The sequence below is a fragment of the Ips typographus genome, linkage group LG11, assembly GCF_016097725.1.
Source record: "Ips typographus isolate SLU linkage group LG11, UJ_Ityp_2.0, whole genome shotgun sequence".
NCBI classification, from domain to species: Eukaryota; Metazoa; Arthropoda; class Insecta; order Coleoptera; family Curculionidae; genus Ips; species Ips typographus.
In genome coordinates this window covers 4,292,009-4,307,619 of record NC_138432.1, presented here as the reverse complement: position 1 = coordinate 4,307,619, position 15,611 = coordinate 4,292,009, and the positions used below count along the sequence as shown (strand labels likewise).

General features: G+C 32.2%; 1 protein-coding gene across 1 annotated transcript in view; it reads right to left on the bottom strand.

Annotated features, from left to right (window-relative positions):
• Positions 1-13,211, bottom strand: part of LOC145736091 (uncharacterized) — a 97,076-nt gene extending 83,865 nt beyond the window's left edge. Inside the window, 1 exon segment of the mRNA XM_081990343.1 lies at positions 12,589-13,211. Coding sequence (XP_081846469.1) covers positions 12,589-12,901 — 313 coding nt within the window. The 5' untranslated portion in view covers positions 12,902-13,211.
• Between the last annotated feature and the right edge of the window lie 2,400 nt (positions 13,212-15,611).

Genomic DNA, 15,611 nt, shown 5'->3' with positions numbered 1-15,611 from the left:
GCTACGTTTAGCCGAAATGGAGTTAGTTAAAAAAAAATAGTTTGGTGCACTGTTTGCCTTGTAACTACTTAAGTAGGCCCTTAAGCAACAACCTTCGAGTTTCGGCTGAGTCATGAGAACCAAAAGAAGGAATGAATAATAAAAATGAAATAAATTGGTCGAATTAATGGAGGTTATTATAGTTTTCACTGACTGACGATAATGGCTATTATTACCCTTTCCATTAACGCGTATAATTTGCATGTAGGTTTGCGCCATCGGAATTGTAGGTAATTTCACAAATAACTGGTCCATGTTGGTTTAAAAAAAACAACCTTAATTAAACCTCGTTGATAAATTTACGAGTCAATTATCCGCGGCTTATTTCACTGAGTACGCCCCTGAACCTGATCGACAGATCCGTCAAAACGAGGCATATTTCGCATATAATCGAAGCGGTACGACCTTTGTGTTCAAATTGGCGTTCTCTTTCCCATGCTAATGATTGTGCGGCAGGTACTCGGGCCGAAAAGTCGAACGAAACTAGATCTGGTCGACCAACTGGCCCATGTAAGTACCAAAATAATCAGTGGCGGTCAAAACAAAATTATTCCGATACAATCAACTACAAATCCTGAAATTTTAATTTTTGTATTTCTAATTGTGTTGATACAGGGTGATTTTTATAAATTTCAAGTTGAATTCAGGAAGCACAGAAATAGCCAGGCTAGGCTCCTGATGAACCCATCCACGCCGAAACTTGGTGAATTAGTACAACATACTTTTTTCTATCACTTCTGTGCAATTTTGCAATTTTCATGTCTCATTCTGTTTAAACAGAATTTTTTTGGGGTTTTATTGTATGTACAGGGTGCTGCATTTTCGATGGTTTTACGGGGTACAGAGAAAACGGTAATAGATAGAAAAAAAGTAGCGTACGTGTTCTGATCTCTTTTTCTGAGCTGAGATGACTGGCGAAAAGTGGGCGGCGCAATCTTCTTTTGTTTCAAAGATACGGGGGGTTTTCGAAAATTGTTAATTTTTGAACCTCTTCTGTATTTCAGTTGCTCTTAAAGTTATCAAAAAAGGAAGAACGGTTCCCGGTAGTAGTTTTCATGTAGAATCCAATGGCGTAGTCAGTTTTTTTCTATTCCGTTTAGTTTCTGACATATGACTGTAAGTTACATTTTTTTAAATGGAACATCCTATATATTTTTACGTCATTTAATTCTATTGATTTTTACCTTTTCAACGGTGTATTACAACATATAAGTTTGTAGAGGTTAATCCTGTTATTTTAAAAAAAGACCTTTGCTAAGCTAAAAAAAGGCCAATATCTAAAATACCAAACAAAATTGGAAATCATATAAACTAACACATCAGAAAATTAAATATTTTTAATAAATCTTATTAAAAATCTAAGTTACAAACAGTTCTACCGTCACTTTAATAAGAAAAGTGGCCATTTATACTTTCTACTATTTTTAAGGTAGAATTTAAAAAAAAACTGTTTATAAACGACATGTAACTTGTTAATATGAACATAGCCAAATTTTGTTTCGGCTGTGGGTATTTTTATACATATTATTTAGCACTTTTTTGTTAAGGAAACGCTTTTTTTCTAATCACCAAGATTAACGTTTACAAACTTATATGTTTTATTACACCGTTGAAAAAGTAAAAATCATCAGAATTAAATGAACTAAAAATAACCCTATATATTTTTAGTTAGTAGGTTCCATTTAAAAAAATATAACTTACTGTCATATGTCAGAAATTAAATGTAATAGAAAAAAACTGACTCCGCCATTGGATTCTACGTCAAAACTTCTACCGGAAACCGTTTTTCCTTTTTTGATAACTTTAATAGCAAATGAAATACAGAGGGGGTTCCAAAATGACCAATTTTCAAAAGCCCTCCGTATCTTTGAAACAAAAGAAGTTTGCGCCGCCCACTTTTCGCCAGTCATCTCAGCTCAGAAAAAGAGATCAGAACACGTATGCTACTTTTTTTCTATCTATTACCGTTTTCTCTGTACCCCGTAAAACCATCGAAAATGCAGCACCCTGTACAAGCTCCTGATGAACCGAAAGTTGAGAAACTTGGGACAGTAGATTTTCCCATAAATCCGTGTAAAACTGGTCAGTTACTTTAAAAACCCCACTATAAAATTTAGATGCTTTAAGTGTACATTTTACAGACCGAATGTCAACTATTACTGGTGTAAATCTAGCTAAGAACAGTCTAAACTAACTTGAAAATTGCAGGAAAATTGTAAAATTACCATATTGGTGAAGGTTATGTTCGACTGTCAACTGAACGTAATCTGTGTGGTGTAACAAATTTGACTTTGGATTTCAAAAAATGTCCAGTTTTACTGTCTTTAATGTAAACGTAGTCAAATCATATTAAAATAATTATCATAACCGTAACCTAACCTTATTAATTACATTCAAAAACTTCACTGGAGTAAACACAGTTGAAATCAGCAAAAAGTGACTTTCAAAATCCTAAAAGTACAGAAATTTCAGTAAAATTGGTCAAAAATTGCAAAATCTTCAAGAAAACTGAAAATTTGAGTGAAACAAAACCAAAAATCAACAATAAAGTCTTGTAAGTTGTCTTAAAATGTAAAACTGACTTTAAAACCCAATTTTAAGCCTCCAAGTGATTTTTCATGGTTTTTCAAGTCTTGTCTGAAAATCCTGTAAAGCTCACTTAAAAGACAAATTTTAAGTCTCAAAGTGACTTTTTGTGGTTTTGAAGCCAATTTTGAAAAGTGAGTCTGGTAAATTGTCTGAAAATCATGTAAAACTGACTTGAAAACACAATTTTAAGCCTCCAAGTCACTTTTCAGGGTTTTTAAGTCAATTTTCAACTCTAAAATCTTGTAACTTGTCTGAAAATCATGTAAAGCTGAATTAAACAACAAATTTTAAGTCTTCAAGTCACTTTTTATACTTTTGAAGCCAATTTTGAACAGTGAGGCTTGTAAGTTGTCTGAAAACCATGTAAAACTGACTTCAAAAACCAATTTTAAGCCTCCAAGTCACTTTTCATGGTTTTTAAGTCATTTTTCAACACTAAAGTCTTGTAACTTGTCTGAAAATCATGTAAAGCTGACTTGAAAGACAAATTTTAAGTCTCTAAGTCACTTTTTATGGTTTTGAAGCCAATTTTGACAGTGAGTCTGGTAAATTGTCTGAAAATCATGTAAAACTAACTTCACAAGAGAATTTTAAGCCTCCAAGTCACTTTTCATGGTTTTTAAGTCATTTTTCAACACTGAAGTCTGGTAACTTATCTGAAATATATGTAAAGCTGACTTAAACAACAAATTTTAATTCTTCAAGTCACTTTTCATGATTTTGAAGCCAATTTTGAATAGTGAGGCTTGTAAGTTGTCTGAGAATCATGTAAAACTGACTTCAAAACGCAATTTTAAGTCTCAAGTCACTCTTCAGGGTTTTTAAGTCAATTTTCAACACTAAAGTCTTGTAACTTGTCTGAAAATCATGTAAAGCTGACTTAAAAAACAAATTTTAGGTTTCCAAGTCCACTTTTGATAGTTTTTTTCAGACACTTTTGTTTTCAAGTCATTTTTCATTGTCAAACAGTAAAAATTGATGACCCAAACTTGATTTTTGTTAAAATCTTAAAGTAATAGTTACAAATTCGACTTTTTAGCTTGAACTTCAATTTCTACATTTCGAAAAGACATTTGGAAGCATTAAAATTGACTTTTGAAGTTATTATCCTACTTTTGAATGTATATTTGAATCCTAAACTTTAACAACATACAAACAATAAAAACAAGATTTTCTTTCAAAGACCCCTGTCACTTTAAAAGAGACTTAAATATCTTTTGAATTTGACAAAATTTGACTTTATAGCTTGAATTTTACTTTATAACTTTCAAAAATTTTCTTTTAGTAATTGAAATTGACTTTTCCTACTTTTGAACTTAAATTTGACTCCCAAATTTTGAAAATTATTTTTTGTTTTTTTAAAGCAACTTTTTTAACTTAACTTCCGTGAAACTTCAGTTTGTAGCTCAAATTTCAATTTCAAATAACTAAAATTGACATAAAAATTTCCTTGAAAAGTCACGTTTATTAAGTATTACTGCAAAAAGTGACTTTTTAATACTAATTCCAGTGAAATCATGTCAAAATTGAATTTTAAAAACTTGAAATTTATGATCAGAAGTAATTTTTTTTACTTATATAAAAATAAAGATAAAATAAAATAATTACATCAATAAATGCATAATTTAGTTAATTTAAAAAAGTACAAAATTGGCAAAAATTTATTTTTTCCTTGTTTCAGCCATCAGTCTAAAATAACTTAAGTTTTGATCAAGTTTGAAGCTTCCTAGCAGCCAAACTATCTAACCAATCAACCAATGTTGCATATCAGTGGAAAGCCCATTTCATTGGCTATCCATCGACATATAAAAGTCAAATTGGACTGCTTTATTAGCGGAAATAACCGCATCCTCTACACCTTCCCCCTTGTTTAGCATAAACGACTGCTGGTCACTTCTACCAGCACGCAACAAAATTAATGAAGGTTTGTGGTCAAACCTGGCAACGCATTAGCCTCTAATACGACTACCTTTTGCATACATTTGAATGGCAAAACAGCTGTTTCGCTAATCAGGACGATTTTCGAGGCAAAATGCGAAAAAAACCGAACTGAAACACGCAATTCTCATGTTTGTTCAGGTGGAGTAAATTCACTTTTTCTCTGCCTCAATTATCAGTTTTTATTTTATTTTTGTAGTTTTTATAAGTGTTTACTGCCACTGGTATAGTTGACAATCACGTCAGTTGAGGAGAACGATAGTAAAAACAACAGAATGTAGTCAGTTTACAGGACAGTCAGAGCAAAGAGCAGCATATAGACACAGAACAGTAACATTGTGGCTTTTTGAGCCTTAAAAGGCCACTATTTTAAATGGGACACCCTGTATATTTTAGCGCACACTCAGGGCACATACAAAAGTAGTACAGTTTCTGAGATATTTGAGGTAAAATTCGGCCTTAACTACGTTAAAAATTTGCCTTCAAAGTGACGTCACTATATTCAATGGGCACACGTTACGAAATTTAAATGGGACATCCTGTATGTTTAACAGTCATTCAAATCGGCTTGTCAACCTATCTTAATGACCTATATACAGGGTGGACGGTTTCCGAGATAATTAAGTAATAAGAGTTAAACAATTACCGTCAACAGGTGATTGCTTCAGTGGTTGAATAAAATGACAAATAACTCACTTATTTGACTCACCCTGTATTGGTATACGTCTATGGATAGCCAATGAAATGGGACTTTGAATGGAAAGGGCTTCAAAGTTGACCTAAATCTTTCGTTGCCCATTATCGTGCACTCATTCATTTAAACCTAAATAATTCGCTTATTTGCCACACTCTGTATAAACTTTTATACGTCTATGGAGAGCTAATAAAAAGTGCTTTCCAACGGTATTTCACAAAGTAGGGTTAATTGCTAGAGGGCGTCAAAGTTGACCCTAAATATCTCGGAAACTAGACACTTTTGGTATTGCGCTTGTCAATTGCACAATTAACTAAAAATATACAGAGTGTCCCATTTAGACATATATCTTATTGCAAAGTGTGTGGTGTAGCCACTTGGCAACAATGAATTTCAAATAAATCATTGTTTTTGCGTAGCAATGTCACGTGACAATGTTGTTCTCAAAAAGACTGAATTCACGTGACAATCCAGTTCTCTATTTAGATTTTGATAGTGAGCTGGCAACACAGCATTTAAGATTTTTTTTAGACACTCTGCATACTCGTAGTGACAACAAATTTACAGTTATTTTATTATGATTTTTGTGTTTATTTTACTATTTGAGCCACACTGTATTTGCGGTGTACATCCATGTAAAGTTGAAATTTTACCTTTTGAGAATGACGTGTATATATACGTATTATACACACTTTAGAAAACAATTTTCTCTTTTTTTCTTCTATACAGGGTGATTTGTGAGTGCTGACCAAAATTTGAAAAAAAAATTGAAGTTGAGTCTCTTTTGAGTTAAAAGCAATTTTTTGTGCTTTAGTACAGTTTTTTTTAAATCCTTTTCTTGGATTTTCCTTTAGGGCAAAAGTGCCTTATAGCACTCTTGTAGGGAATGAAATTCTCTACAAATTTCTCTACTTAAAAGTTTTTTGATACTTTTTCAAATAACAGAGTTACGCTTAGTTGAATTTCTTGGGTTTTCTAAAAGCCCTTTTATGTGCTTTATAGTTTTTTTTAAATAAATTTCTTGGGTGACCCTTTAGGGCAAAAGTGCCTTATAGCACTCTTGTAGTGAATGAAATTCTCTACAACTCTATCTCTTACACTTTTTTGATATCTTTCCACATAACTAAGTTAAGTTGAATTTCTGCAGGTTGTATGTACAATAATTCGAGCTTCTAGAGAGATTTTATCGAATTTCCCAAAAATTTCAAAGTTAAACCAGGATTTAACTTTAATACAAAACAGCCTAAAATTATAAGAGGAACAGAAAAATGTGATTCATTTTCTTTTGTTTGAATGGCTTAAACTTAAAACCATTCAAATATTTTAAGAAATCTGAAGGAACAGTAGATGCAATCTCGAAAAAGGACTAGAATATGTTAATTCCTTTACCTACAAGGGTTTGTTTCTAATATACAGGGTGTTGAACTTAAGTGGTAAAGAAAATTTGCAAAAACTGTAATAAGAAGATAAAAACTTATATTTGTACGAACGTTCGTGGTACAACCAGTTAACGCTGAGCCACTCTGTATATACAAAATGTTTGCTGTGTGGGACACACTGTATCAAATGACACCATCTTGGAATGGCACGGAAAATACTATACAACTACTATACAAAGCCAAAATGCCACTGTAAACTTTTAAAATAAAAAGTAGGAAAAATGTTAATAAAACTAACATTGTAGCTCTAAATAGTTTGTTTTAAGGTTAAAAGTAATTTTCTTTTTTTTTTTAAGTTAGGTTAGGTTATGTCCTGCTTTAGCACATTTGAAAGTTTTTTGGAAAGGTTGTAAATATTGCAAAAATACCTTCTTTCTTGGGAATTTAATTTAATGCAAACATTTTAGATTAGTTGCTTCTTGCAGTTCTATTTAGCATGGTTTCGTGTGTTTGTCAATTAAAACAATAATTTTTTTCCCTGAATACTGTTATTACTAATGACTGTAAGGCAAAATTAACGCTCAATAGAAATGTAACAGTATTAAGATCATACGCACTGCATATGTTGCTGTATACTTAATGATAGTAATGAGAGTTTTGATTGCATCATTAACGGACTAGGTAAATTAAGACAGATACATAAATAACAACAGAAACATTATTCATTCAGTATGAAACTCCTAAAAACCCAAAAAAGGTCCATTCTGACTGTAAATTTGAATAGAGATTAAAGAAACCTGAAAACGTGAAACCATCTGTATTTTAGCAAAATTTTGGGACGCTTTTTCAAAAAATCGTTAATAACTTCTTTATTTGAAACATTCTGTATAGACACGTTCTATGATCGTAGATAGCTAATGAATGGAGCTATCACGTGGTTTTGAGCGGGCAGACCTAGGTCTCCCCGTTTGGCCGCTAGAGGGCGTCAAAGTTGATAATTTTTTTTTACATTTTTGTGAATATCTCGAAAACGTGCAAAATTGTCTTAATTTCAAGGTCAGCAACAAAATGGTGGCAGTTACAGCAAAACTAACAGCAGATTCGGGTTCTCCATCCCAAAATTAGTTAAAATGGCCACCTTGACAGGTTCAAATCCAATATGGCGGCGGTCAGTATAGTAGGTCAGGAAGAACCTTTATTTGGGCAAAATTTTGGTGCACTTTTCCAAAAAATCGTTAATAACTTCCTTATTTGAAACATTCTGTATAGACACGTTCTATGATCGTAGATAGGTAATAAATGGAGCTATCACGTGACTTTGAGCGGGCAGACCTAGGTCTCCCCGTTTGGCCGCTAGAGGGCGTCAAAGTTGATAATTTTTTTTTGGACATTTTTGTCAATATCTCGAAAACGGTTTGGATTAGGGATGTGAATTTTTATCATGTATGCACCTCAAAGGGACACAACTTTTGTTATATGGAACTATTTTCCGTAGGACGCACTGTTTGGTCTTGAAAAATTAAAAACTCAATTTTTTACATTTTTCACAGGGGTTTTTCCATGGATTTTTGTGAAAATTTCTGTAATTTCAAAAATCTTTTTTAAATGTGTTAATTACTTTAGGTTAATGGTAGAAATATGACGTAAAGTGTCATTTGTCAAAATGTCAATTTTTTTGGGTGCCACACCTTGAAAACTGTCAAAATTGTCTTAATTTCAAGGTCAGCAACAAAATGGTAGCAGTTACAGCAAAACGAACACCAGATTCGGCTTCTCCAAGCCAAAATTAGTTCAAATTGACAGTTTCAGATCCAATATGGCGGCGGCCAGTATAATAGTACAAGAAAAACCTTCATTTGGGAAACAAATTTGGTGCACTTTTCCAAAAAATCGTGAATAACTCACTTATTTGAAACATTCTGTATAAACACGTTCTATGATCGTAGATAGGTAATAAATGGAGCTGTCACGTGACTTAAACCGGGCACGACTTGTTTGCTCCGTTTGGCCGCTAGAGGGCGTCAAAGTTGATTAACTTATTTCGGACATTTTCGTGAATATCTCGAAATTTTACCATGCTTATTAACGTACTAAGTAAATTGAGACAGACAATAACAACAAAAACCTTATTCATTCTGAAATTCCTAAAACTCTTAAAAACCCGAAAAAAGGTCCATTGTTAAGCAAATCGATCGGCTTGGAAAAAAAATTTGAATAGAGATTGATATATGTGCGTTTTGGGTATGTGAAAAGGAATTTGAATATAGTTTAAAGGGACCCGAAAACGTGAATCCATCTGCATTTTGGCAAGGCAATATTCTACCTGACCCAAGACATTGTGTGCTATTACCAGGCATAAAAACCATACAGAGTGTATGCAGGTGTGAACCACACGACCGAAAATGCGAGGGTGAACTGAAGAAATTTCAGACTGGATTAAATAATTGCCTTTTTCCGAAAATTTCTGGGTAGCAATTTCATAAATCAAAAACTGGAGGGACTATGCAAAATTTTTTAATTTGCTAGTAGGCGTTGCCTTGATATTAAAACGATTCAAAAGAATTATTAACGGCCTTAAATAGATCCTACAAGATAAACACAGTGTTGCCAGGTCTGGAGGAAATTCCCTACTTACGAGGAATTCGAACCAACACCTGTGGATATTTGGGAAAACTTTCAATTAGCAGAATAAAAGTTTAAAAAAACTAAAAAAGATCTGGGGAATTTTTTAGTGAAATCTGGCAGCACTTTTATAACGCTTTCGGCTTGGCAACGCTGCATAATGGTTGTATACAGGGTGGCGTAATTAATCACAGGTATATAGACCACCACCCAAATTATTTGGGATTTGACCAAATGCTTTAAATGACAGAGAAGAAATGTCGATTATATTAGAGACTTCTAGGAACAGGGGCAACGTGCACAAACCCATTTCCTGTCTTTAAAAAGTTTGAAATTGCCAAATAATTCATTGGCAAAGGAAAAATGATACACCTGTACATTTTAGTTTGATGTATGACGGTAGCAATTTGAACAAAGGTATGGTTAAATGAAAAGAGACAAAACACTCCAACAGAGAGAGAGGGAGAGAAAATTACAACTAAAACCAAGCCTATACTGAAAACCAAAGGAAATTGGTGTGACGTCACAAGTTGCCTTTGTGCCAACCTGACTAAGTTTTAGATTTATATAACTAAATTATTTAGTAATTCCTGCATTTGTGAATGTTTAAAAGACATAAATAGGTAAAAAAACCGGACATCCTGTATAATATTAATAAATATAAACATCACTTAACAATGATAAGTCACACTTCTAACCTTAAAGCCGATTAACTCTTAAACAATAACCAAAACAAGTTAAGTAAAAGCAGGCAGATTTTGAGGTTATTTACCATTACTAGCAGAAAATCAAGTAAATCCTTTGAAGTAATAAAAATGTCAAAAATGGTAAAAACCCTAAAACCCTAATCATTATGGTTCTATTCATTCCCAAAAGGTCGAGAATATATTGGATTGGACCAAATATTTGCAATATTTTAATTTAGTTTACCTCTGTTTTGCCTATTTTCATGTGAAATTTACTTTTACAGCTTTGTAGGGTGGTATTTGACAGTTTTCAGCATTTTGACATTCAAAATGTTCCAACGATTAACCGTTAGATAACACAACTGCCAAACAACAACTCATGAAACTATAAAATGCATAACAATATGACTTTTTTTGCTTTTAAATAGGTTTTGTAGTTTTATAGCTTTATGGTGTGGTATCTGAAAATTAGTACCGAGAGGTTAGGCATATAACACTTTGTTAACCGCTGACACTACAAATTAGCCAAATTTTGTCCGTTTCAAGTCAAGAGTGTTAATAAGAAATTTTTGAAACCACTCACAGGTTAGGTTAGGGCCTAAAACATTTTAAGTGTCACTGGCTTAAAAACAGTAAAACTTCAAAATTAGAGAAACATTTGGAGAACCGCTGACACTGCAAATAGGCTAAATTTTATTCTTCTCAAATCAGTAGTGTTAATAAGACATTTTCCAGACCACTCATAGGTTAGGTTAGGGTATACAACATTTTGAGTGCCGCTGCTGACATATTTTTTGTTGTAACTTATGCATTTTTTCCAAGATAATCTGTATAATAAGTAATATTCTCTGAGATGAAATTAAACTGAAATTTCTGAATTCGTACCTGTTACATAAACATAATGTTTGTATGTGATTTATTTCATTTTTGTTTAAAGTTAAATTTTCTGTCTTAGAATTAGGCAAAAACCTTATTTTTAATGAAAAACTAAATCCTAACCCTATTCCAACTAATTCTTAAATGAAAACCAAAACAGGTAAATTCTGAGATATTACTATCAGGTAGGTAAATCAGGTAAAACTTTTCGGTCTCCCATAATGGTACAAAAACCTCATAATCATGGTTCTATTCAGTGGCAAATAGTTGAAAATAAAATACGAAATTGGTGCGAATATTTGCAATAAAGTAAAAATACCAAAAGGTCGATTTTTAAAATATGCCAAAGAGGTTTTGCTATTTTAAGAAATTGTCCAGTTCTGTAAACAATCAATGTAAAAATTCTTTAGTTAAGAGTCATATTAATCAAATTTAACTAGAGAAAACTTATATGATCATTAAGTAGGGTTGGAAAAGCAGAATCGAACGGTATAATAATATTCAGGGTGTCCCATTACATATTAATAATAATATAAGTCTTTGAGATATTTGTCCTTATCAGTGTAAATCAGGTAACATTTTTGAAGTATTAAAAATGTCTGTCCAAGAATGGTAAAAACCCTAAACCACTAATAATCACGATCCTATCCATATAATAGAAAATATACTAAATGTACCAAATATGTGCAATATTTTCTGAATTTTGGCAAACGTCTGAGAATAAGATTTTGCTACATTTCTTCTTGTTTTAAGACGAAATTGTTTAGTTTTGTTATTTGTTCCATTTCCTATATGTTAATTATCATTAAATTTTCTTTACTCAGTATCATATTCACCAAAATACAATCGTCTTGTGGCATTGTTCTCTGTAATTATTACTAATTGGAATAGTCCTTGCTACTAAAGGATCAAATTGCTTTTTATGGCAATTTATGGATTAGACAACAATTAAAGCACTTTTCACTAGAGGAACAAAGTACTTTAGAATTGATAACAGTTTATAACGACTTGCTCCAATTTCCAAATTATTTTCTTGGTCAAATCTAGTGACAACTGTTATGAATACAATCGGAACAGTCTTTGCTACTAAAGGATATGCAGAAGAATATAGAATCAAATTGGTTTTCAGAACTGTTAGTTTCAAGAGAATTGCAATATTGACAAACTTATAGAATAGACAACACTGCAGCTCTAACTGTAGAGGAACAAGTAGATTTAGTGATTAATTTGGATGATGCAGAATTGGTAGCATTTGATAACAACAAAATGATGAATCCAAATTATTGTATTGTAGCAATGTCCTCAGGAATTAATATTAATTAGAATAGTCTTTGCTGCAAATGCAGAAGAGAGTCATAATGGTTTTCAGGATTTTGTCAGAAAAGAAATAGTATGAAATTTGTGGGATAGACACTTTCAGCTAGAGGAACAGGTACTTTTAGTGAATAATTTAGATAATGTAGAATTGGCAACATTTGATCACAACTTGGTCATCCAAAATGATGAATCCAAATTATTGTCTTGTCGTAATTAATACTAATTGGAATAGTCTTTGCTGCAAATGCAGAAGGAGAGTCATATTGGTTTTCAGGATTTTGTCAGAAAAGAAATAGTATGAAATTTGTGGGATAGACACTTTCAGCTAGAGGAACAGGTACTTTTAGTGAATAATTTAGAATGATCTAGAATTGGAAACAGCTGATAACAACTTGGAGAAACCTTATTTGGTTGAACTGTTCTGATTTAGAGAAGACCAAACACTCACCATCATTCTTCAAATGATGAATCCTAGGAACATCAGGACTAGACCTGGGGCTGTCGATCGGCGGTCCCACCCCCTCCTCCTCCGAACTACTCGAAACCGGCGAACTACCCCTGGTGAAACTTTTGTTATTGTTACTGCGATTGAAATACAGTCCGTTGTTTTGCAGTATCATCATCTGGTGCACGCTCTCGTTAAACTCTTTCAGATGGGCGGTTTTCGTTTTGAACTTGGACATGGTAAAGTCCAGCGGCTGGTCGGTCTCGTGTCCGCCCAACAGTACGTGACTGGGCGGCTGTTGCAGCAACATTGGCATATCTTGCTCCCGCTGGCCTTTCCAGTATCCGAAATCAATCGTGTTGTTGTTGGTGTGGACCGGTTTTTTCGTGTCTAATGGAGATGGGGTTGCTTGCACCCACCTCCGTACGGAATCACTATTCAAATCCAGATTCGCTGCGGATGAGCTAAGTCTCGGAAAACCCACTTAAACCATTCAAGTTCACCAATTCCGCGCACTTGCTGTGATATGTAAATTGCACTAAACAGTCTGAGGAAGCATGAATGAAAACAAAAACGTCCGTGTGATCTGTTGCCGGCGCCACGATTCTATACGATATAACAAACCAGCATTTTGCATCGGTTCTTCGGCGACGACATGTTTTGGTGGAGGGGGTAAAATCCGGGGCTTGAATAAGGTGGGAGACTCCTGTTCGACCAATCAGGGAGCGAGGAACCCCCCGATATACAATAGTACATAAATTCTATAGATTATTTATTTATTCTTCATCTTATGTATGTATTTATGTGAATATATGTATAGGAGCAAAGGATTACTTTTTTTTTGCAGTTTTGGATTTTTAAATCGATACTGGCCTTTTATGAGTTTTATCGTATCGTATTATGGCTCAAATAATTCAGATCATTACGTTGATCAGCTGGTTACATCAACTGTCAGGAAATTTGAATAACTAATTATTCGTTGATAGGTTGATGGTTTTATTGATTTAATCGGATTTAGGGGACCAAAACCAATAGATTTCGCATTATTAGGTCAAGGATTTCAGGGTTTTATAAGAGTTTTCTCTAAATTGGGATTGCTTTTTTTACAACTGCACTAGGGAAGAGAACAACAAGCTTGAAATATTTTTGAATCAACCAATGTTGCCAATCCTGCAGATCTTGTCCACTTAAAATTTGTGAATTGCTGGATCTCAAAAACAAACTAAATTTTTAAAACATTTTTACAATAAGTCATAAACCTACAAAACCCACTTAAAATAATTTAGAACTGTATTGCATTTGAGCATATTTTTTTATGTTTTATAGTTTCATAGAGTAACATTTGACAGTTTGCACCAAAGAAAAATTCTGATTATGGATCAGAAACTTACATTTGTATGGCATAAGTGTCAAAGTTGTGATCATAGACTTATAAAAGACCATTAAATGTGATTTGTACTGCCTTTAAGCGATGTTTTATAGTTTGATAGCTTCCTGGAGTTGTATTTGACAGTTACCACTATTGGGACAAATTTGAATATATTCATAATACATAGTTAAACGTCAGAATGACTCAAAAACACTCATAAAACTATAAAATGCATAATAATATGATTTACACTGATTGTAATGGTTTTAAACGAGTTTCGTAGTTTTATAGCTTCATGGAGTGGTATTTGACAGTTTTCAAGTCTGTGATAGATTGAAATATGATTAAAATAAATAAATACACGTCACGATTCTTCAATTTCTACTTATGGACCTATAAACAATCATTTAATATGATTTGCAACTGTATTAACTCTAATAGTACTTTTAGCAAGTTTTATAGCTTTATAGCTTTATTGAGTGGTATTTGACAGTTACATTTCAATAGATTTAAATATTTCTAAAGAAAACGTGTTTTTAAATTATATACTGCAAAAATTAAAAAAATTCTATTTTCATCAGAAACGTAAAAAAAAACTAAAAACAAACGATTTTTAACATTTTTGCAAAATTTAAAAAATTCAAAACAAGGTAAAAATTACAGCTTTGAAATTGCAATTTGATTTTAAATAACTCTAAAAATTCTAAAAAATAAATTTCCAACAAAAAAATGTTTTTTTTTTAATTCATAAACAAAATTTTTGGAAACTCAAAAGTTACAGCTTTAAAATTGCAATTTGATTTTAAATGACAAAAAATTTTAAGAAACTACGTTTCTAGCAGAAAAACCTGATTTTCAAATGTTTAAGAAAAACTTCAATACAAGACCGATATAAAATTGCAAATAAAAAATTGTTAATTTTCATAAAATAAACAAATACTTAGCCTAAATGACTTAAGAATTCCAGAAAAATAAATTTCAATCAAAAAAATCGTTGTTTTAATCTTACAATACCAAAAATTCAAGAATATCAATTTCTACCAGAAAAACTGGATTTTAAAACGTTTTATAAAAATGTTAAAACTCAAAAACAAGGCAAAATTTACAACTTTTAAATTACAAATTGATTTTAAATGACTCTAAAAAAGTTATTTTCTGTGAAGAAACAGGTTTTTTAAAATAATTAAAAAAAAATTTAAAACTAAAAACAATGCAAAAATTGGTTTTAAATTACTGAAAACATTTCAAAAAATCGATTAGTATCAAGAAAAGTTAAAAATCGTTTTTTAAAGTTTTTGAATAATTACCATATTACCAGAGGAGGAAGTAGAAAAATTGTGTATTTACTCGTTTTTGATTATATTATAAACTTTTTGTGCGTCAAATTAGCATTTTATTTTTTTGGCAAATTAACTAATATAGTCATAATTTAGTTTCATTATGGAAAAACCGTAAGAAGTAGTATTCTAAGCAGAAATTGGGGAAAAACTCAACTTTATATAAAAAAGGTTTTAATGGATTCACGTTTCTCTTAAAGAAGCATCATCAGGGCATAAATACGTACAGGTGAGGGGGGGCGTACAATTTTAAAATACTACTGGTCTGATGATGCCTTTCTAGGCAAAACAGTAGCCATTAAGACCATTTTTAATTAATA